Source organism: Grampus griseus (assembly GCF_964374135.1).
Source record: "Grampus griseus genome assembly, chromosome: 6".
Classification (NCBI taxonomy): domain Eukaryota; kingdom Metazoa; phylum Chordata; class Mammalia; order Artiodactyla; family Delphinidae; genus Grampus; species Grampus griseus.
The window spans coordinates 67,966,472-67,989,699 of record NC_139000.1 but is presented as its reverse complement, the minus strand read 5'-3'; the positions used below and the strand labels follow the sequence as shown (position 1 = coordinate 67,989,699).

General features: G+C 40.6%; 1 protein-coding gene across 3 annotated transcripts in view; it reads left to right on the top strand.

The window, feature by feature from the left end:
* SLC24A2 (solute carrier family 24 member 2) overlaps positions 1 to 23,228 on the top strand; it is a gene marked incomplete at both ends in the record, with an annotated part of 241,590 nt that extends 218,362 nt beyond the window's left edge. For all 3 annotated transcript variants that reach the window (XM_082657195.1, XM_082657194.1, XM_082657193.1), the window contains 3 exons: positions 12,201 to 12,290; positions 19,468 to 19,634; positions 22,979 to 23,228. In XM_082657195.1, coding sequence (XP_082513321.1) covers positions 12,201 to 12,290; positions 19,468 to 19,634; positions 22,979 to 23,228 — 507 coding nt within the window. The remainder of the gene's footprint in view (positions 1 to 12,200; positions 12,291 to 19,467; positions 19,635 to 22,978) is intronic.

Genomic DNA, 23,228 nt, shown 5'->3' with positions numbered 1-23,228 from the left:
AAGGGAAGAGAATCTGAAGAAGAATACATATAATATATATTGGGTTGGCCAAAAAGTTCATTCGGTTAGTGAATACATTGTTCAGTAAAATTCTTGGTGAAAATGAAAAATGTGTCTTTTATTTTCACTTAAAGCTGAACGAAATTTTTGACTAACCCAATATATAACTGAATTGCTGTACTGTACACCTGAAACTAACACAATATTATAAATCAACTATACCTCAATTTTAAAATTTTAATAATAGTTTTAAAAATAAATTTTTAGGGCTTCCCTGGTGGCGCAGTGGTTGAGAGTCCGCCTGCCGATGCAGGGGACACGGGTTCGTGCCCCGGTCCGGGAAGATCCCACATGCCACGGAGCGGCTGGGCCCGTGAGCCATGGCCGCTGAGCCTCCGTGTCCAGAGCCTGTGCTCTGCAACGGGAGAGGCCACAGCAGTGAGCCTGCGTACCGCAAAAAAAATAAATAAATAAAAAATAAATAAATTTTTAACAAATGAGTGATTGATGTCAGCACACAACTGCTGAAGCCATCAGGAAGATGTGCAGGAATGGGAGGAAGCTGCCTATGACTCAAGGCCCTAGAATCTCAGGGTTGCATGGGACTTTTAGAGCAAAGGCTGGCAAAGTGTTCGTCCCCTCCGTGATCTGATCTGATAGGTCAAGGAAACTGTTAGGGAAGATCAGAGTTCTCAACCTGTAACTCCTAGACAGCAAACAGGATTCCACCATGGCTGTAGTTACCTGGATCGAAACAGAGGCTGATACTCTTATCCTGAGGGGTTCAAAGCAAGCAAATACAGCTGAACATGATGTCCCCCCTGTAGTACTGCTGACTGGTCATTCGCTGAGCAGCATCCCGTGGGAGCCAGCCCCTGCAGCGTGCGCTGGGGTAGCCAATGGGGCTTTTCCTCACTGCACCCCCAAGGGCCATCCCTGGATGGACTGGATTTTTTTCTGTTTCTTTCTGAGTATACCATGTGCTGTTCCAAGCAGAAATGAGACTCCTAGGTAGAACACTGGGTGTTTCTAGATTTCCTCAGCAAATATTTATTGAGCATCTATTATATGCCAGGCATCAGGCTTATGCCCTAAAAGAGATATAAAGACACATCAGTCACAATTCCCATTTTTAAGATGCTCTAAACTCAGTAGAGGAAACAAAGCATGACCACATAGAACTACAGGGCAAGATTGCACAGCTGTCCTAGTGAGAGCAGCTAGACTCGAACCCAAGTCTCCTGACTCTGGAGCGTTCTCAGGCTACCATTTACTACAGTGGCTTTTCCCACACGATTCATGAGCTGTACAATCATGGGAAAGTTACTTCTCAACTCTGGACCCCATATTTCCTCCTCTGTGAAATACAGGAGTGGAGGAAGCTCTCTAGATTCACTGCCAGCGGTGACATTCTGTGATTCAGGAAAGCATAAAGAGATAACTATCAGTACAATATTGCTAATTTAAGGTGACCATATATCCCCGTTTGCCTGAGATAGTCCGAGTTTACTCTCAAAGCATGCCGGTTTGAGTTATGTGGTCATTCTTTGCGTACATGAAATGCCGAACGAAAGCATGCCGATTGATACAAAGGCCAGTAGGTGGCTTCTTACTCATGCTCAGCTGAGTTTCATTAGGCTTGATCTTGTGTCAGTTAGCTCTTGCTGTGTAACACACCACCCCAAAACTTAGTGGCTTAAAACAACATGCATTTTTTTGGCCCATAATTCTATGAGTCGGTGATTTAGGTGGGGCTCAGCCTGACAGTTCTGCTACTTACTTATACGGCTGAGGGCTGGTTGGTGTAGGCGTGTGTCAGCTGGAACACCTTGTCTCTGTTCCACTGGTCTTGTATCCTTAAGCAGGCTAGCCTGGGCTTATTCACATGATGGAGTAGTGAATGTAGTGAAAATGAAAGAGTAGTGAAAGTGAAAGCCGCAAAGCCACAAAGATCTAGTTCAGAATCTGCACACTGTCATTTCCACCACATTCTATTAGTCAATGCAAGGCATAAGGCCAGCCCAGATTCAGAGGCTTGGGAAATAGACCTCATCTCTTCATGGGAGGAATTGCAAAGTGATGCGGTCATTTTTGCAGTCTGCCATGGTCCTCATGTCCTGCCACAAGGGCCTCTTGAAAAATTATCTAGGGAGAGGAGAGACAGAAGAGAAAACTATCAATTAATAGACACTTGCTACTCCTCAGAGCCTGGCAGCTCTGCCTCCTGAGTAGTTTTTGAATTACCCACGGAGATGAGCATCCCAAACCTTGACAATAATTACAATGAAAACACGATTTTTTTTAACATCTTTATTGGGGTATAATTGCTTTACAATGATGTGTTAGTTTCTGCTTTATAACAAAGTGAATCAGTTATACATATACATATGTTCCCATATCTCTTCCCTCCTGCATCTCCCTCCCTCCCACCCTCCCTATCCCACCCCTCCAGGCGGTCACAAAGCACCGAGCTGATATCCCTGTGCTATGTGGCTGCTTCCCACTAGCTATCTACCTTACGTTTGTTAGTGTATATATGTCCATGCCTCTCTCTCGCTTTGTCACAGCTCACCCTTCCCCCTCCCCATATCCTCAAGTCCATTCTCCAGTAGGTCTGTGTCTTTATTCCTCTCTTACCCCTAGGTTCTTCATGTCATTTTCTTTTTCTTAAATTCCATATATATGTGTTAGCATACGGTATTTGTCTTTCTCTTTCTGACGTACTTCACTCTGTATGACAGACTCTAGGTCTATCCACCTCATTACAAATAGCTCAATTTCATTTCATTTTATGGCTAAGTAATATTCCATTGTATATATGTGCCACACCTTCTTTATCCATTCATCCAATGATGGGCACTTAGGTTGTTTCCATCTCCGGGCTATTGTAAATAGAGCTGCAATGAACATTTTGGTACATGACTCTTTTCGAATTATGGTTTGCTCAGGGTATATGCCCAGTAGTGGGATTGCTGGGTCATATGGTAGTTTGTAGTTTTTTAAGGAACCTCCGTACTGTTCTCCATAGTGGCTGAACCAATTCACATTCCCACCAGCAGTGTAAGAGTGTTCCCTTTTCTCTACACCCTCTCCAGCATTTATTGTTTCTAGATTGTTTGATGATGGCCATTTTGACTGGTGTGAGATGATATCTCATTGTAGTTTTGATTTGCATTTCTCTAATGATTAATGATGTTGAGCATTCTTTCATGTGCTTGTTGGCAGTCTGTATATCTTCTTTGGAGAAATGTCTATTTAGATCTTCTGCCCATTTTTTGATTGGGTTGTTTGTTTTTTTGTTATTGAGCTGCTTGTAAATTTTGGAAATTAATCCTTTGTCAGTTGCTTCATTTGCAACTATTTTCTCCCATTCTGAGGGTTGTCTTTTGGTCTTGTTTATGGTTTCCTTTGCTGTGCAAAAGCTTTGAAGTTTCATTAGGTCCCATTTGTTTATTTTTGTTTTTATTTCCATTTCTCTAGGAGGTGGGTCAGAAAGGATCTTGCTGTGATTTATGTCATAGAGTGTTCTGCCTATGTTTTCCTCTAAGAGTTTGATAGTTTCTGGCCTTACATTTTGGTCTTTAATCCATTTTGAGCTTATTTTTGTGTATGGTGTTAGGGAGTGATCTAATCTCATACTTTTACATGTACCTGTCCAGTTTTCTCAGCACCACTTACTGAAGAGGCTGTCCTTTCTCCACTGTACATTCCTGCCTCCTTTATCAAAGATAAGGTGACCATATGTGTGTGGGTTTATCTCTGGGCTTTCTATCCTGTTCCATTGATCTATATTTCTGTTTTTGTGCCAGTACCATACTATCTTGATTACTGTAGCTTTGTAGTATAGTCTGAAGTCAGGGAGTCTGATTCCTCCAGCTCCGTTTTACGTTCTCAAGATTGCTTTGGATATTCGGGGTCTTTTGTGTTTCCATAAAAATTGTGAAATTTTTTGTTCTAGTTCTGTGAAAAATGCCAGTGGTAGTTTGATAGGGATTGCATTGAATCTGTAGATTGCTTTAGGTAGTAGAGTCATTTTCACAATGTTGATTCTTCTAATCCAAGAACATGGTATATCTCTCCATCTATTTGTATCATCTTTAATTTCTTTCATCAGTGTCTTATAATTTTCTGCATACAGGTCTTTTGTCTCCTTAGGTAGGTTTATTCCTAGATATTTTATTCTTTTTGTTGCAATGGCAAATGGGAGTGTTTTCTTTGATTTCACTTTCAGATTTTTCATCATTAGTGTATAGGAATGCCAGAGATTTCTGTGCATTAATTTTGTATCCTGCAACTTTACCAAATTCATTGATTAGCTCTAGTAGTTTTCTGGTAGCATCTTTAGGATTCTCTATGTATAGTATCATGTCATCTGCAAACAGTGACAGCTTTACTTCTTCTTTTCCAATTTGGATTCCTTTTATTTCCTTTTCTTCTCTGATTGCTGTGGCTAAAACTTCCAAAACTATATTGAATAAGAGTGGTGAGAGTGGGCAACCTTGTCTTGTTCCTGATCTTAGTGGAAATGGTTTCAGTTTTTCACCATTGAGGACAATGTTGGCTGTGGGTTTGTCATATATGGCCTTTATTATGTTGAGGAAAGTTCCCTCTATGCCTACTCTCTGCAGGGTTTTTATCATAAATGGGTGTTGAATTTTGTCAAAAGCTTTCTCTGCATCTATTGAGATGATCATATGGTTTTTCTCCTTCAATTTGTTAATATGGTGTATCACATTGATAGATTTGCGTATATTGAAGAATCCTTGCATTCCTGGAATAAACCCCACTTGATCATGGTGTATGATCCTTTTAATGTGCTGTTGGATTCTGTTTGCTAGTATTTTGTTGAGGATTTTTGCATCTATGTTCATCAGTGATATTGGCCTATAGTTTTCGTTCTCTGTGACATCCTTGTCTGGTTTTGGTATCAAGGTGATGGTGGCCTCGTAGAATGAATTTGGGAGTGTTCCTCCCTCTGCTATATTTTGGAAGACTTTGAGAAGGATAGGTGTTAGCTCTTCTCTAAATGTTTGATAGAATTTGCCTTGTGAAGCCATCTGGTCCTGGGCTTTTGTTTGTTGGAAGATTTTTAATCACAGTTTCAATTTCAGTGCCTGTGATTGGTCTGTTCATATTTTCTATTTCTTCCTGATTAAGTCTTGGCAGGTTGTGCATTTCTAAGAATTTGTCCATTTCTTCCAGGTTGTCCATTTTATTGGCATAGAGTTGCTTGTAGTAATCTCTCATGAGCTTTTGTATTTCTGCAGTGTCAGTTGTTACTTCTCCTTTTTCATTTCTAATTCTATTGATTTGAGTCTTCTCCCTTTTTTTCTTGATGAGTCTGGCTAATGGTTTATCTATTTTGTTTATCTTCTCAAAGAACCAGCTTGTAGTTTTATTGATCTTTGCTATTGTTTCCTTCATGTCTTTTTCATTTATTTCTGATCTGATTTTTATGATTTCTTTCCTTCCACTAACTTTGGGGTTTTTTCTTCTTCTTTCTCTAATTGCTTTAGGTGCAAGGTTAGGTTGTTTATTCAAGACGTTTCCTGTTTCTTAAGGTGGGCTTGTATTGCTATAAACTTCCCTCTTAGAACTGCTTTTGCTGCATCCCATAGGTTTTGGGTCGTCGTGTCTCCATTGTCATTTGTTTCTAGGTATTTTTTGGTTTCCTCTTTGATTTCTTCAGTGATCACTTCGTTATTAAGTAGTGTATTGTTTAGCCTCCATGTGTTTGTATTTTTTACAGATCTTCTCCTGTAATTGATATCTAGTCTCATGGCGTTGTGGTTGGAAAAGATACTTGATACAATTTCAATTTTCTTAAATTTACCAAGGCTTGATTTGTGACCCAAGATATGATCCTGGAGAATGTTCCATGAGCACTTGAGAAAAATGTGTATTCTGTTGTTTTTGGATGGAGTGGCCTATACATATCAATTAAGTCCATCTTGTTTAATGTATCATTTAAAGCTTGTGTTTCCTTATTTATTTTCATTTTGGATGATCTGTCCATTGGTGAAAGTACTGTGTTTGGGGTCTCCTTTTCACAGGCTGCAGGTTCGTAGTTCCCATTGTTTTTGGTGTCTGTCCCCAGTGGCTGAGGTTGGTTCAGTGGGTTGTGTAGGCTTCCTGGTGGAGGGGACTAGTGCCTATGTTCTGGTGGATGAGGCTGGATCTTGTCTCTCTGGTGGGCAGGTCCACATCTGGTGGTGTGTTTTGGGGTGTCTGTGGACTTATTATGATTTTAGGCAGCCTCTCTGCTATTGGGTGGGGTTGTGTTCCTGTCTTGCTAGTTGTTTGGCATAGGATGTCCAGCACTGTAGCTTGCTGGTGGTTGAGTGAAGCTGGGTGCTGGTGTTGAGATGGAGGATCTCTGGGAGATTTTTGCCATTTGATATTAAGTGGAGCTGGGAGGTCTCTTGTGGACCAGTGTCCTGAAGTTGGCTCTCCCATCTCAGAGACACAGCACTGACTCCTGGCTGCAGCACCAAGAGCCTTTCATCCACACGGCTCAGAATAAAAGGGAGAAAAAGTGGAGAGAAAGAATTAGTAGAAGTAGGAAGAAAGAAAGAAAGAAAGGAGGGAAGGAAGGAAGAAGGAAAGAAAGAAAGGAGGGAGGGAGGGAGGAAGGAAGGAAGGAGGGAAGGAAGGAAAAAGGAAAGAAAGAAAGAAGATACAGTAAAATAAAATAAAGTAAAATATAATAAAGTTATTAAATTAAAAAATATTTAGGAAAAAAAAGGGACAGATAGAACCTTAGGACAAATGGTGGAAGCAAAGCTATACAGACAAAATCTCACACAGAAGCATACACATACACACTCACAAAAAGAGGAAAAGGGGAAAAAAATCATAGATCTTGCTCTCGAAGCCCATCTCCTCAATTTGGGATGACTCGTTGTCTATTCATGTATTCCCCAGATGCAGGGTACATCAAGTTGATTGTGGAGCTTTAATCCGCTGCTTCTGAGGCTGCTGGGGGAGATTTCCCTTTCGCTTCTTTGTTCTCACAGCTCCCAGGGCTCAGCTTTGGATTTGGCCCCGCCTCTGCGTGTAGGTCGCTGGAGGGCATCTGTTTTTTGCTCAGACAGGACAGGGTTAAAAGAGCCGCTGATTCGGGGGCTCTGGCTCACTCAGGCCGGGGGGAGGGAGGGGCACGGAGTGCGGGGCGAGCCTGCGGCGGCAGAGGCTGGCGTGACGTTGCACCAGCCTGAGGCCCGCCGTGCGTTCTCCCGGGGAAGTTGTCCCTGGATCCCGGGAACCTGGCAGTGGCGGGCTGCACAGCCTCCCCAGACGGAGGGTGTGGATAGTGACCTGTGTTCGCACACAGGCTTCTTGGTGGCAGCAGCAGCAGCCTTAGCGTCTCATGCCCGCCTCTGGGGTCCGTGCTTTCAGCCGCGGCTCGCGCCCGTCTCTGGAGCTCCTTTAAGCAGCGCTTTTAAACCCCTCTCCTCGCGCACCAGGAAACAAAGAGGGGAAAAAAAGTCTCTTGCCTCTTCAGCAGCTCCAGACCTTTTCCCAGACTCCCTTCTTCAGGCTGTGTTCACGCAGCCAACCCCAGTCCTCTCCCTGCACTCCGACCAAAGCCCGAGCCTCAGCTCGCAGCCCCGCCCGCCCCGGCGGATGAGCAGACAAGCCTCTCGGGCTGGTGAGTGCCGGTCGGCACCGATCCTCTGTGCGGGAATCTCCCCGCTTTGCCCTCCGCACCCCTGTTGCTGTGCTCTCCTCCATGGCTCTAAAGCTCCCCCCTCTGCCTCCCGCAGGCTCTGCCCGCAAAGGGGCTTCCTAGTGTGTGGAAACCTTTCCTCCTTCACAGCTCCCTCCCACTGGTGCAGGTCCCGTCCCTATTCTTTTGTCTCTGTTTTTTCTTTTTTTCTTTTGCCCTACCCAGGTACGTAGAGGGTTTCTTGCCTTTTGGGAGGTCTGAGGTCTTCTGCCAGCATTCAGTAGGTGTTCTGTAGGAGTTGCTCCGCGTGTAGATGTATTTCTGGTGTATCTGTGGGGAGGAAGGTGATCTCCACATCTTACTCTTCTGCCATCTTCCCCTCCCCGATTTTTTTTTAAGGTATACATCTAGTTTCAGAGTAAATAATACTCCCACTTGCTTTTATTTACACTTCATTTATATGCAAATTATATGACAGTGCTTGTTGAATTATGCATTCTTCCAGCTCAGATAATTAATGGTGGGCTTCACTTTTATAGTTTTTTTAAATTAATGGCTTTTAGAAGTACAAGAACTGAAATGCAAACCTTAATGAGGAATATGTCTTTGATGAAAATTGAAAATAATAAAGGAAGCAAAGACCCCAAAAGTTTTATTTTCTCATGGCCTAGGATGGATGTTCTTACAAAACAAGAATGCATCTCATGAGATATCAAAATATGACCCATCAGAGCTAGGAAGGTGCTTCAGAACCCAGCTAGGTTTTTGCAGTTTCTGTCATGCATTGGTTCATTCACCAAGTATTTATTGTGTCTACTATGTACCAAGCACGGTTCTAGCAAGGATGGAGTGATTGAGGCCCTGAGAAGTTGAGTGACTTGTCCAAGCAAAACCAGCTAAGAAGAAGCAAAGCCAAGACTCTAGGCCATATCTCTGCAGTCACTTTCACCTCCCTGAGTTTGTTTTCTTAACTCTTAAAAATCAAAATGAGCTTAATATTGTCTAATAACATCTGCCATTACTATCCAAGCACTTGTTCTGTGCCAGGCAGTTTGCTAGACACTTCATGTGTGTGGAAATCCTCAGAACTACTAGACATTGTTATTCCTCCCATTTTACAGAGAAAGTAACTGAGATTTAGAGCGATTAAATAATTTGTCTCAGGGCACAGAGCTGGTAATTGATGAGCAAGGATTTCAGTACTGGTCATAGTAATCCAGAGACCATACTTTTAATCTTTAACAGGATTGCTTTGGAGAACTCTGTTAAATATGTATGCCCCAGAACCTTGCACAGAGGAGATGCTTAGTGAATATTTGTCGAATTTAAATAAGTTAGGAGATAGCCAATTTGTGCGACCAGCTAATGTCCAGTAATGTTTTTTAAGCCAAGAAAATATCACTCTGATGTACTAAAAACTTCTAATGAGAATATTAGCTGTCAATTATACAAGTAAACCATTACATTGGAACCAAATGGACACATGTGCCAGCCAACACATGGATACAATTTGCTTTTTGCTAATTGGTATGAGGTCCATCCCAGCAGATGTCAGGATGAACCGCCATTACTAACCATAAATTGACACATCAGACCTTGGCTTCAGGAGCTCTTTTCTTCCTTCCAATGAGACTGGTAACTAAATAAGAGTACACGTGCTACTGGGCAGTGATAACTGGAATGAGACCACAGAGTCCAAAGAAGGGAAATAGTCCAGAAAAAAACGAAAGAAGGAATTACCTGGGCTGTGAGATTGGAAATGGTAAGGTACTTTGACAGTTGGGGAAACACTTAACCAAACTGTTGATGCATGAAAGGTTGATGCTTCCAAAGCAGGAACAATATGGGAGGCTGGGTGAGGCAGACGGTTGTACAGCTGGAATGCTAGTCTGTATTTCCCTGAGGCTCTTTATTTGCTGACATTCAGAGCATAGGCTAGTATTATGATGATGATGATCATTATGTGTCCAAAGTCGGGTATATTTTGAGCATTATCGGCCCTGTCTTTCTTTAGGAATGAGTATAACCTAGATTCCTAACATCTAGGAATGTGTGCTTATATAGTCAGAGAGACCTAGATTTGAATTTCATGTCTAGTTCAAGATCTGGGTACAGCGTAAGTGCCCAGCCTTTACCTACCCCTAGTTAATGATGAAGACCTGAAATTTTACAAAGAAAAAATATTTTTAAACCTTTTTTTCAATGAGTTCCTAATCCAATACTAGGTACCTTTAGATGTCCACTAATGACTAATTGGCTTCTTGATTAAGACTCATAAGCATCAAATTTTGAAACACAGAGGTTTTCAATAATATGTTGGTGTAAACTTAGCACCTTTAAATCCTTAGTCCGATTCCTTACTTTCTGCCTTTTGACTGGGAATGGTCTATGGTTCAGGGATGATATTTTTTAGATGAGAAATATGTTCAAATAATTTGATTCTGACTTGTGATGCTGTATCAATGAACAGACATGCAAAGGTACAAAAAAATTAAACAATAATAAAATAATAGTTACATACTTAGTAAGTGAGCTAACCTGGAAAGGGGCCATATCTATGAAATGAGGACTCTCCCAGGATATCCAGTCCACATGCCATGTCATAAAGTGTGGAGATGGTACTCTGTTCCCTCCCAGGATGCTCAAAGTCAAGCTAAGGATTGGCTACTGCTCAAACCACATGGGTGGTCCCACATCACAAGAGGGGGCCCTTCTCTTCCCTGTGATAGAGCATGGCGTGGGAGATGAAGCCCTCATCACACCTAGGATCCTGAAACAGTGACTTGCGGCCAGAGGAAAAGAATAGGGACTCTAATCAGCTGAATGCCTTGCCTGGGAAAAATTGATTTCTTGGCACTGGCAATTCCAAGGCTCAGGGAATCTGGTCTCCAGAATCCAGCTGAACCCCTTGCTTTAAAGGAATTTGCTTTCGAAGTGAATGTCTCAAGCTCCACTTTGAAAATTTGATGACTTTTTTCCCATAACCCATTAAATAGTGCTTAGGTCCCCAGAAGGAGTCTGAGTCTTTGGCTGAAATATTTTCCTTCGAAGAAAGGGAAGGAGTAGGGGGAAGCATTTAAGAATAAGGTTGTGGCTACTCACCGTCGTTAATGCTTTCCCCAATTTAATCAAGCCCACTGGTCTTCCAGACATCCCAGCTAACAAAAGGCCCAAGAAAAACCACAACCATTGAAAGAAAGAAATGGTTATTGTGAAATTTAATAGAACCATGTGAATGATAATGAAAACATATATTAAAAACTTGAAATTAATAGAGAGAACATAAGCCTGTTTGGGGCAATAGACTGTGTTCATCGTTAAAGATATTCAAAAGATTACCATATACAGGTTTACCTTTTCCTTTTAATGAAGCTCTCAAAAGCCATGGCAGAAGTGTTCTATGTGACTGCCCAAGGTCAGCTCTTCAGACAAGTGAGATAGCTTTCATCCAGGTCAACTCCAGGATTCATTTCTCTGGACAAAATTGGATGGCGTTATCAAAGCAAAAAATGAGATTGTTTCTCAAAGTGGAAAGCTTTGAAAGAAAAAGTGTTTGGCAATGATAAATGAGAGACTCTCTGAGAGCATCCTGTTATCTGAGCATGTTTTAAACGATCCCAGTTTTGCAAAAAGGGCATCAACAGGACACCACTACCATCCGGTGCAAGCGTGGGTTTCCCTATAGTGGGATGGATAAGAAACACTGCATTTTGAGTGTCTGATTTTGGCTGATGTTTGAAAGAAACTTTAAAAGTGCTCATACTATAAGCCTGAGATTGCACAAAGCCCAGGGCTAGAAGCATAATTGGATAGAACATAGTTAGGGGTGGAGAACAGGAGAAAAAGCATTCCCAAGAACGTCTACTGTGCCACCCCCGTGGAGAGCAGCACAAGCGAGCATCTGCTGTTGATACTTGTGTGGCTCCAACGTCCTGGAGACTGGCCATCCTCAGGAATCTGTATTAATTGTGGTGATGGCTCCTTCTGTGTGGCTTTTCCTCATAATTCATGGGACCGTAAAATGAGCCAGTGTATTTTGGAAACTATTGATCCTTCTTGCTAAATGTAATTAATCCCGTAGGCTTTCTGGCATATGGATTATTAGGATACATGGGTTGAAGCAATAGAAACTGATTCTCATGAAATTGAAGAGAAGGTAGAAAAGGGAGCAGGAGAGGGAGAGAGAATGTGGGGAATTGAGGGACTGAAGGCAAGACTGAGAAACCAAGCCTTGGAAAGGGCAGGAGCAGAGAGCCTCTGAGAAACCAGCAACAGGAACAGACATTCTCTTCAAAAGACTTCCATCTCAGAAACTAGCTTTGGGATGGTTTGGCTTCCACCAATTTCACATCCTCAAGAGAGAATCTTAACGTCCCAGCTTGACCAACGCTTGGTCATTTATTTTGATTGCTAATTCTACCAGGACTGCGGGCAGTGAGGGAGAAGTTGCTGAATTGGTGGTCTTGGCTTTGAGCTATCAGATCACCTCAGTTAGCACTCACATTCTCTCCTCTTTCTGGTTCTCTTTCAGTCATCAAGGAAGTTTTTTCCCATCACGTTCTTCGGCTCCATCACCTGGATCGCAGTATTCTCTTACTTGATGGTCTGGTGGGCACATCAGGTAATGCCTTGAGAGTGACACACATCTGCCTGGATTTTCTCTTGGTTGCTAAGTGGCTAACCAGTGTGTTTGCTTTCTGAAACTGTCACAACAGTATTGCATCTAACAAATTACATATTCCAGGACTGAAGGAATTTATTCCACTTAACTTTCCCTTGTCTCCTGGCCCTTCCCTATAGTGTGGACTCAAATCGGCACAGCCCCAGACAGCCATGTGGAGGAAAGGCAAGTCTCACTGCTTCTTGCCCTCTACAGCCTGAAGCCAGGCCAACCCAGGCCTGGAGGAATGTCAGAGTTTTTCCTGGCTCAGCAGCACTTACTCTCTCTTGGGCAGCCACTCACCTCATGTTTTCATCCAACTGGCTCTTAGGGAAAGAACTGGAGACAAAATGGTCTCTTCCTTGAGCCTCCATTTACAAAAATGATGATGTATTTCCCTTTTACTACTTTTAATTCAATACCAGTCATAATGCCCATCACCAGAATAAACTCTCAGGAATTGTTCGTTGCAACACATGAATGGAGGAATGCGATGCAAAGGTCTTACATTCTCAAAGATAGTAATGGTTACCATTATTGATTGAATGTATACTACATGCCAGGTAATTCACATCCCTTTGTCTTTGTACATGGGTATAATTTCTATGAGGGAGGTACTATTATTATCCACAGTTTACAGATAAAGAGTTAAGCTTAGAGCTAATTTAAAAAAAAATGCCCAGGATCATTTAGGTAGTAAAAAGCAGGACTGAGATTCTAACCCAGCACTCTGCAGCTCCAAAACTCATGCTTTTAATCTCTATTATAAACTACATAAATTCCAACTGCCCACTTGTATTCTTTGTCTAATATACCCTTAAAATTATTATACTTAACAGAAATAAAATATAGCAATTTGAAATAAGGAAATATACACCAAGGACATATGTGGATAGAGTTCTCAACAAATGCTGCTGGAATAATTGGATTTCTATATGCCAAAATAAATGAACTTAGACATTTACCACCTGCGATACTCAAAACTTAACTCAAAATGCACGATAGTTCTAAACGTAAGAGCTAAAAACATCCAGAAGAAAACAGAAAATCCCCATAACCATGGGATAGGCAAAGAGTTCTATGATATAACACCAAACCATGATCCATTAAAAAAAAAATGATTAACTAAATGTCATCAAAAGTAAAACTTCTGCTCTTCAGAAAACCTCATTTAAAAAATGGAAAGACAGGCAATTCCCTGCCTGTCCAGTGGTTAGAACTCCACACTCTCACTGCCGAGGGCCCAGGTTCAGTCCCTGGTTGGGGACCTGAGATCCCATAAGCCACGTGGCACAGCCAAAAAAAAAACCCAAAAAATTGGAAAGACAAACCACAGACTGAGAGAAAATATTTGCAAATCATCTCTCTCTGATAAAGCACTTGTATCCAGGATATATAAAAAGCTCTTGAAGCCCAATAATAGAGAAGGCAAGCGTCTACAGGCATCTTAATGTTTAAGATGGACAAAAGATTTGGGTAGATATTTCACCAAGAAAGGTATGCAAATGGCTAATAAGCACAAGAAAAGATATTTAACACTATTATTCATTAGAGAATGCAAATTAAAACCACAGTGAGATACCACTTCACACTCACTTGGATGGACTTTATCAAAAAGACAGAAAATAACAAGGTTAGAGAGGATGTATAGAAATTGGAACCCCGACATATTTCTGGTAAGAATGTAAAACAGTGCAGCCACTTTGTAGACAGCTTGGCAGTTCCACAAAATGTTAAGCATAGAGTTACCATATGATCCAGTGATTCCACTGTCTATATACCCAAGAGAAATGAAAACATCTGCACAATTTATACGCAAATGTTCACAGCAGCATCATTCATAATGGCCAAAAAGTAGAAACAATCCAGGTGTCCATCAACTTGTATGGGTAAATAAAATGTGGTATATCCACACAGTGGAATATTATTCTACAATAAAAATGAATGAAATACTGATACATGCTACAGTGTAAATAAACCTCTAAAATATTATGCTAAGTGAAAACAGCCGGTCACAAGAGATCACATGCTGTATGATTCCATTTATATGAAATGTGAATAACAGGCAAATCTGTAGAGGCAGAAAGTAGGTAACAGTTGCCTAGGGTTGGGGGGGTTGGAGGGCAATGGGAAGTGACTGCTAACGGGTATAGAGTTTCTTCTTGGAATGACGAAAAATTGAACTTAAATTCTGGTGATAGTTGCACAACTCTATAAATATACTAAAAAACCGCTGAATCATATACTTTAAATGGGGGACTTTTAGGGTATGTGAATTATATCTCAATAAAGTTGTTTAAAAATAAACATAAGGGGCTTCCCTGGTGGCGCAGTGATTGGGAGTCCGCCTGCCGATGCAGGGGACACGGGTTCGTGCCCCGGTCCGGGAGGATCCCACATGCCGCGGAGCGGCTGGGCCCGTGAGCCATGGCCGCTGAGCCTGCGTGTCTGGAGCCTGTGCTCCGCAGCGGGAGAGGCCACAGCAGTGAGAGGCCCGCGTACCACAATCAATCAATCAATCAATAAAAATAAACATAAGATACCACTTCACAACCATTAGGATGACTACAACCAAAAAGACAGACAATAACCATTTGTTGATGAGGATGTGGAGAAACAGGACTGCATATATTTGTCAAAGCTCACAGAACAGTATGCTCTTTTTAAAGGGTGAATTTTACTGTATGGAAATTACACCTTAATTTTTTCAGAAAGAAGATATGGCATCACTAACAAAATCCACTGGAAATGTTGGCTGATAAACCAAGCATTATTCCTACAAGATATTTTATATTATTCCTATCACAGTTATTTTACTGACATTTGACCTCAGATTACTGTTCCTTAATATTTCCAAAAATCCTCGGCCCCCTGAAGAAGTTCTGTTTGCCCCAAAGTCATTATTTTCTACATTTGTTGAAAGATGTTTGCTACCGATACCCAGCAGAAATCATTGCAGAAGGTAAGCTGCTTCTCAGCCTCCATATTTCCAGGCTAAAAGGAGTGTTTGTTTGCCATTTATAGATATATAATGGCCTTTCCTAATAATCATTTTTATTCTTCCAAGTACTGATAAAGGGAAAAAAGTTATTTTTTTCACTTATTGGAATATATTGTTTTCTAGATATTTCTCTTTAGTCATCCTAGGAAACATCATCCTACAGGCTTCCATCTCTTTCTCTACTCTTTAATGATTATCTTCATTCCACAATCCTGTTTCCTTTTCATTCCCTTGTAGATAAATACAAACACAATGCCTGGAACAATAATAATTACTAAAAAAAAGCCCAGAAATATAAAGTGCATAAAGAGAAGCCTTACTAGCAAATAATGAATGAGAAGTTCCTCTTTCTTTTCTCCAAAGAAGTGCTTTTCTCTTTCAAAATATCCAGACAGCTGATCAAAATAGCAGATTCTGTTCTAAGTCTGTAGCTGTAATTCTGTCACTTGTACTTCTAAACTGTAAAAGCTATAAAGATAACAAGTGCACCATGTGGTGCTCAACTATTTTGTTATCCACAGTTTTACCAATAATAAATGCTAGTTAACACAATTATTTGGCTACTGTTTGGCCAAAAATAAATGCCCTTCACATAAAACACTTTGTGCATACTTTCCTTTAGTTTGGGGAGTTTTTTGTTTTTACATCTTGAATCTTCATCTTAGTAAATTTCATGGGTGAAGAAAACCTGTGATTCAAATCTATCCCTCATCTAGTTAACTGGATGTTAATTCTCGGTTAATGCTAAGAGGCAGATACAACCTCACGTCTCATTTAGCCAGTATGGCATTTTGCAGATCCTCACTGAACCACAGCAAGGAACTGGGTCATGGAATATGGGAGCAGCACTGGACATGGATTCTGAGTGGCCTCGCTATTTATTTCTATTAGAAAACAAAGGAATTTCCCCCAAGAGACTACTGAGGTCCTTTCTAGCTGTAAACTCCTCTGATGCTCCCCGATTTGATCAGAGTGCTGTCCCATCCATGCACCCATCACCTTGCCTCTGACTCGCCAAAAGCCCACTTCAGTGAAATAGACTCACAAGGAGCTTCTGAAAACGGGTTCTCCTTCAGTGAAAGTGTTTCTAGAGCCACCCAGAGTCATCAGGGTTTTGATGTACAGTGAAAATTCGTCATGATTCATGTGACTTCCCACTTTGTAAACTGACCCTGCTAAACCAGCTTCTGTCCCTGCTGCCGGAACCCTGAGGGTTGCACGCTGATATGTTGGAGAGGGACAGGAGTAGGGTCTGAGTTATCACAGCTGATATTTATTGAACATTTTCTTTATGCCTGACACTAGTTGCTATTTGCTTTATATGCATCATCACATTCAATCGTCCCAACAACTCTGAGGGTAGATATTATTATCCCCATTTTACACATGAGAAAAACTGAGACTCAGGGAAGTTGGCCACTGTGCCCAAGGAGTGGCAGGCTAGGATTTGCACCCAGGGCTTTTTGTACCCCATGCTAGCACTCTTAACCACACTACCATTAACACCTCTCTTCAATTTCTGCAATTTTCTGTCGGTAGCGGCATTCAAACTCCAGATACAAATTTTTTTTAATAGTCACTGCTTTAAAACTCCCTCTAAGATTTTAAATTACTAAGAATGTATTAGATAGTCTGGAACTTATTGAGGGTGACAATCATTTAGTCAGCATCTTCACAGTCTTTGAAAATGTTTCACTCCACGGACTTCCCTGGTGGCGCAGTGGTTAAGAATCCTCCTGCCAATGCAGGGGACACGGGATCGAGCACTGTTCCAGGAAGGTCCCACATGCCACAGAGCAACTAAGCCCGTGCGCCACAACTACTGACCCCACAAGCTACAACTCCTGAAGCCCACGCTCCTAGAGCCCATGCTCTGCAACAAAGAGAAGCCACCACAACGATAAGCCCGCACACCGCAATGAAGAGTAGCCCCCGCTCGCCACAACTAGAGAAAGCCCATGCACAGCACCAAAGACCCAATGCAGCCAAAAATGAATAAATAAATAAATTTGTAAAAAGAAAATGTTTCACTCCAAATCTAACAAAAAATGTCATCAGGGAGAATATTTTGCTCAAATAGGGCACTTTTGTACAAAACTCTTGTTTAACTTTTTCTAGGAGAGTCAGTAAAAATCATGCTAGTAAAATCATCTAAGTATGCAGATTGATTTGTTTATTTAGCAAATAGGTATTGAGAGCCTACTATGTACCAGGCTATGTTCTGCTTATTAGGGAGACCATAGTGATTAAGGCCATGACCCTGCTCACGTAGATGTCACTTTCTAATGGGGAGCAGTGAATCTGTGCACCACGAGGATAGGTAAACTAGTTCAGCTCACCAGGCTCTAGAGCAGGCGTGACCATCAAAATAAAAATAGCTCCCAGCTATGTTTTTAAGCTAGTGGGAACCGGGCTATTCCTATAAATCGAAACAGAGATTTAGAAATAGGTTTATTCTAGAAATAGACCCAGAGACATAGAAAACAAACTTATGGTTACCAAAGGGGAAATGGGGGGAGGGATAAATTAGGAGTTTGGAATTAACATAAACACACTACTATGTATAAAATAGACAACCAACAAAGACCTACTGTATAGCACAGGGAACTATACTCAATATTTTGTAGTAACCTATAAGGGAAAAGAATCTGAAATATATATATATATATATAAAACTGTACACTTGAAACTAACTTTGCTGTACACCTGAAATTAACACAGCATTGTAAATCAACTATATTTCAATTTTTTTAAAAAGAAATAAGTTTATTCTATTCCCCCAAAACCTTTATTCTTACATGCTACTTTGGCCCTTTACATTTTCTCAAAAAATGCTGGATGTCATCAGGTAGGAAACCAAACTGAAAGAACTCCCGTAAAGGTTTTCAGAACTGCAGCTCACCAACTCCAGAAAACATATAAAGCTTTTAAAAGAAAGACAACACGAAGACAAACACATTTCTCAAAAGACTGGAGGAGCGTACATTGAAGGCTAGACCAACTGTCCAAGAGAAGTCATCAGTCTTAAAAGGCAAAGACCAAAAGAATATAATAAATGTGCCCCTGTCACTTTTCAATGATGACATACATCATTGTCAAACCCATTTACAAAGGGTTTTTCCATAAATTATAATTTAGTCCTCACAACCACCTTATAAGGTAAGTATTATCGTACCCACTTTATGGATCAGAAAACGAGGATAAAAATATAAGTAACACAGCTGTGTGTTATATATGAAAGTTGTTAAGAGACTCAATCCTAAGAGTTCTCATCACAAGGAAAAAGAATTTTTTTCTATTTCTTTAATTGTATATCTATCTGAGATGATGGATGTTCATTAAACATATGATAAACATTTCATGATGTATGTAAGTCAAATCATTATGTTCTATACCTTAAATTTATGCAGTGCTGTATGTCAATTATATCACAGTAAAACTGGAAGGAAAAAAAAAAAAGAGGATCAAAGATATTGCCCAGTTGGTCCAGTTAGCAATAGGTCAAGTACTTAATAAATTCCAGAGCCAGACCTTAGACCAAGGTCCTCTGATTCCCTAACTTGCTTTCTCCATGGCTGCCTTGCTGATTTACATTCCTGTGTTACAAAGCCCAAAAACACCCAAAATCAAGTTTTCTGTGAAAATGGTAGAGTCTAAAAGTGTTTAAGAGTGGGTTATAGACACTAGGAAATGTTAAGGAAAAATGGGAACACTGGGTGTCAATTCTTAATCTTCAATGATAAATCCAGGGGCAAATCTGCTACAGGATTTGGTGCCATTGTCAGGCACTGGCCCCTGTAGCCAATGACCAATTGGCATTTATAACTCTGATCTTCTGCTTCCCCTGCCTGGTCTTAATAAAAACCATATAGAGGCTGCACTCTAGTCTTCTATAGCTCTTTTTGGAGATGATCTGTTTAATCCTCATGTGAACATTCCTGATCCCTTGGGTCTGAATATCATTAAAATATAAAATCCTTTCTATCAATGATGGTGCCTTATTCCTTGTTATCATCTCAATACTCAACACAGAACAGAGTAAGAACTCATTAAAAGGGAGTTGCATTCAAATGTTAGTGGTTTTGATGGTTTTGTGACTTCAGACACTCATATGTTTGTCCCTGTCGTTGCTTTTAGGTTGGAGAGACAATTGGCATTAGTGAAGAGATTATGGGTCTGACCATCTTGGCTGCTGGGACCTCCATCCCTGACCTGATCACCAGTGTCATAGTGGCCCGGAAGGGGCTCGGGGACATGGCTGTGTCCAGCTCTGTTGGAAGCAACATTTTTGACATCACTGTAGGGTGAGTAGAGCTAGTTGTATAAAGGTGCACATCACCTCCACCACTGTCTTTGTCTTCTTAGAAGCTGTGAAGACATGACCAGGATCTCAGAGCCCGAAACCAACCAATACCAATAGAAAGTAAAGACTGGTAGTACCATTCAATTTCACCAACTCCAATTTTCATTTTCAGAGAACTTCATGAAGAATAAGTTATCCGTAGACAGGCAGAAACACATAACTTGCATACGGAGTGGGTGTTGTAGGAAATACTTCAAGAGAATTTCACCTATAAAATGGCATTGGCTATATGTCATGAATATTCAACATTCATAGGTGACTGAGATGCTCTGGTGGTTTCACTGTATTTTTTTCCATGTTCTAATTCTAATAAAAATCCCCACCAGCCTCAGATAAGATTTGGATTGGAAAGCAGACTGGAACAAACATAGGCCCAGAAAAAATATCCCATCTCCTTCCTTGGAAAATGCTGGCAGGTTTGGCATTATCATTTCTTTATCTGTGCTGGTGAAGATATTCTAGGTTTTTTGAAAGTCAGAAGATGAGATCTGTTCTTGCAGTTAAGCAAACTGAAGTTCTCAATATGAATAATCTCAAGCGGATCCGATTGGGGAGGGATGCTGTCATCTCTATCATTTCATTTAATGTGTCCAAGTAAAAGTAGTCTGATAAATAACCTTGAAGGGCAGCCCCTTGAGAAAGTAAGACATGGGATATTATCCTTATGTTCCCGGAAGAACTGAGCTCTTGCATTTGAGTTTGGAAGACCACTAAAACGGATCTACTTTCTCATTGAACATCTTGAATATTGTTCTCTTTTATCTTTTCCACTACCTAATATATAAAATAATTTTTTCATTCAGTATCTACCACATGCACTGTACATACATTTTTATCTATTTAAGCCACACGACGATCCTATGACGTATGTATTTTCATCCCCATTTTTCAGATAAGGAAACCAAAGGGCACAGAATTCACACAACTAGTAATGAGATAGCTGGGATTTGAACAGAGTCTGTGCTCTCAACTCCAGCACTACCTGTGCATAAAACGCTGCTCTGAGCTTCCACTGTCTGAACCACCTTTGAGTTCCAGAGATGCCCTCTCCTACCATTCTTTCTTCCTTTGCTGGCATCTCTCCCTCAGGAGCCCTCCCTGCTTGTCTGTCTGGAAAACTCCAATTTACCCTTCCAGTGTCAACTCAAATCCTGGTTTTTCTGATTCCCTTAAGTCTTGCCTGGGGGCTCGTGCTCCTGTATACTTTCTGTATATCTGTATCTCACACTCTTGTCGTGCTCCTGTCTATCAGTCTGCCTGCTAGACTGTGAACTCCCCAAGAACAAGAACTCCCCAAAGCCTAATACGATGCTTAATGCATGGCAGTGGTTTGGCAGATGTCTGTAGAATGAATGGATGAATGGATGGGTGGATGGATGAATGAATGAACGAGTGAATGAGTGAGTGAATGCCTGAAAAGGTGTATTTTAAAGGAAAGACATCCCTAGTATAAACAGTGTTTCTCAGTTCCACTGCCGACACTTTTAGAGTAGTTTTCTTGGTCAATATCTTGTATAAACAGAAAGAAAATATTCTGTAGCACAAAAAGAGAAAATCCTACACATGGGAAAAATTACAGTTGTTCTATGAGACAAATTTGTCGTGTTTTTGAAAAATATTATAGTGAATTGCAAGATGCTTTTTGTTCATTGTTCTTAAATTTTATATATCTTGTAACTTAAATGAAACTTAAATGAAAGTTTAAAGAAAATCACCCCTAATCCTACTACCCCAAAACATTTAACTTTTGTGTGTTTTTTTCTCCTAATATTTCAGAAAGTTTTCTTAGTGAATAATCAATTTTGCCCTGTTGGAGGGCTTTTATTTTTCCATTTTAAAGCCATTTATGCCTAGCAAAGAGTAGGCATCTATTAGTAAATTAGTAAATCAACCATTTTTCTAAGTTTCTTCATAGCTCTCATAATTAACATTCTACAGCTTCAAAATATTCCATCCCGTTGCTTTCAGTTTAGCCTTTACCCTTTAGTAGGACCTTTGTATTTTTTTCAATTTTCTGGTATCATGGGTGTTTTATGAACACCTTTATGCAGAAACATCTCCTCTTTTAATTATTTTTTTAGGATAAATTTCTGCAAGAAATATTGATGGATTGAAGATTATAAACATTTCAATGGTTATTGATGTAGTATATTTTTCTAAAAAGTCTTTCCCAAGAGTTTATACCAATTTACAAAGTCATTAGCAATATATTGAGTGTAACAGTTTCTGAATAGTCTTGCTAGCATTTGCTTCTTGTTTATAGGATTCATACGTACTCAAGGTAAAGGATTTAAAAACTACATATAAAGCATAAATATATATAAGGCATAATACACACCAACATATCAGCATATATAAAACATAAATACAAACCAACACCACTTTTTAAATTTATTATTGAAGTTAGATTGCTATGTTTATGTTTATCCTTTTTAAATATAGAATCATACCATGAACATTTACCTGTATCATTATAAGTTTATGATTTTTAATAGCTACATAAAATTACATTGACTTATAGTTTGCTATTTAACAAGCTGCCTATTATTAGAGATTAAGTTATCCCTGATTTTTCACTACTCAAAATAACACTGAAATGATCACCTTTCTGAATAAAATTGCATCTGCATTTCGAATTATTCCTTGTGCTTAATCCCTGACAATAGAATTGATTGGTCAAAAGTATTAAAAATGTCATATTTCTCCCAAAGGGTTTTTATCTATTTGTAGTGCTGTCAACCACAACTTCACCAGAATTGGATGTGTGTGTGTGTGTCTGTGTCTGTGTGTGTGTGTGTGTGCGCGTGCGTGTGCGTGATTGCTATTCTCTGTCTCCATTTAAAAAAAATAATTTGGTCATTTTCACCACAGATTTCCATACCTTTTCTCCATTTATCATCTCCTCCTGTCATCCTGTACAGATCGTCCAATTCACCTCTTTAGGGCTAAGAGCAACACTTTAATCTCAACTAGGAAGGAAACCCAAAAAAATGATTTCAGATCAAATTCAGAAATCACCTGCAGCAGCCATGTCTTTGAGCTTGTTCAACCGTAGAATACATTCTCTCTGTCCTCCCTAATTTGACTGGGAAATAGATCAGGGTTTCTCAAGTTCACCTGACTTCCTTGTAAATATGATTCCCTGCATCAGCCAGGCCTGAGTCCTAGTGAACCTAACAGGACACTCGTCTCCAATCACAGATTCCGAGAAGCTAACGCTCCGTCCTGTGCCTTCCTCAGCGTGCCTGACTGCGCCCCCTTCTACCCTGCTTCTCTCCCCCACAGGCTCCCACTGCCCTGGCTCCTGTACACCACCATTCACAGGTTCCAGCCCGTGGCCGTCAGCAGCAACGGCCTCTTCTGCGCCATCGTCCTCCTCTTCATCATGCTGCTCTTCGTCATCCTCTCCATCGCCCTCTGCAAATGGAGGATGAACAAAGTGCTGGGCTTCATCATGTTTGGCCTCTACTTTGGGTTCCTCGTGGTCAGCGTCCTCCTGGAAGACAGAATCCTCATGTGCCCTGTCTCCATCTAG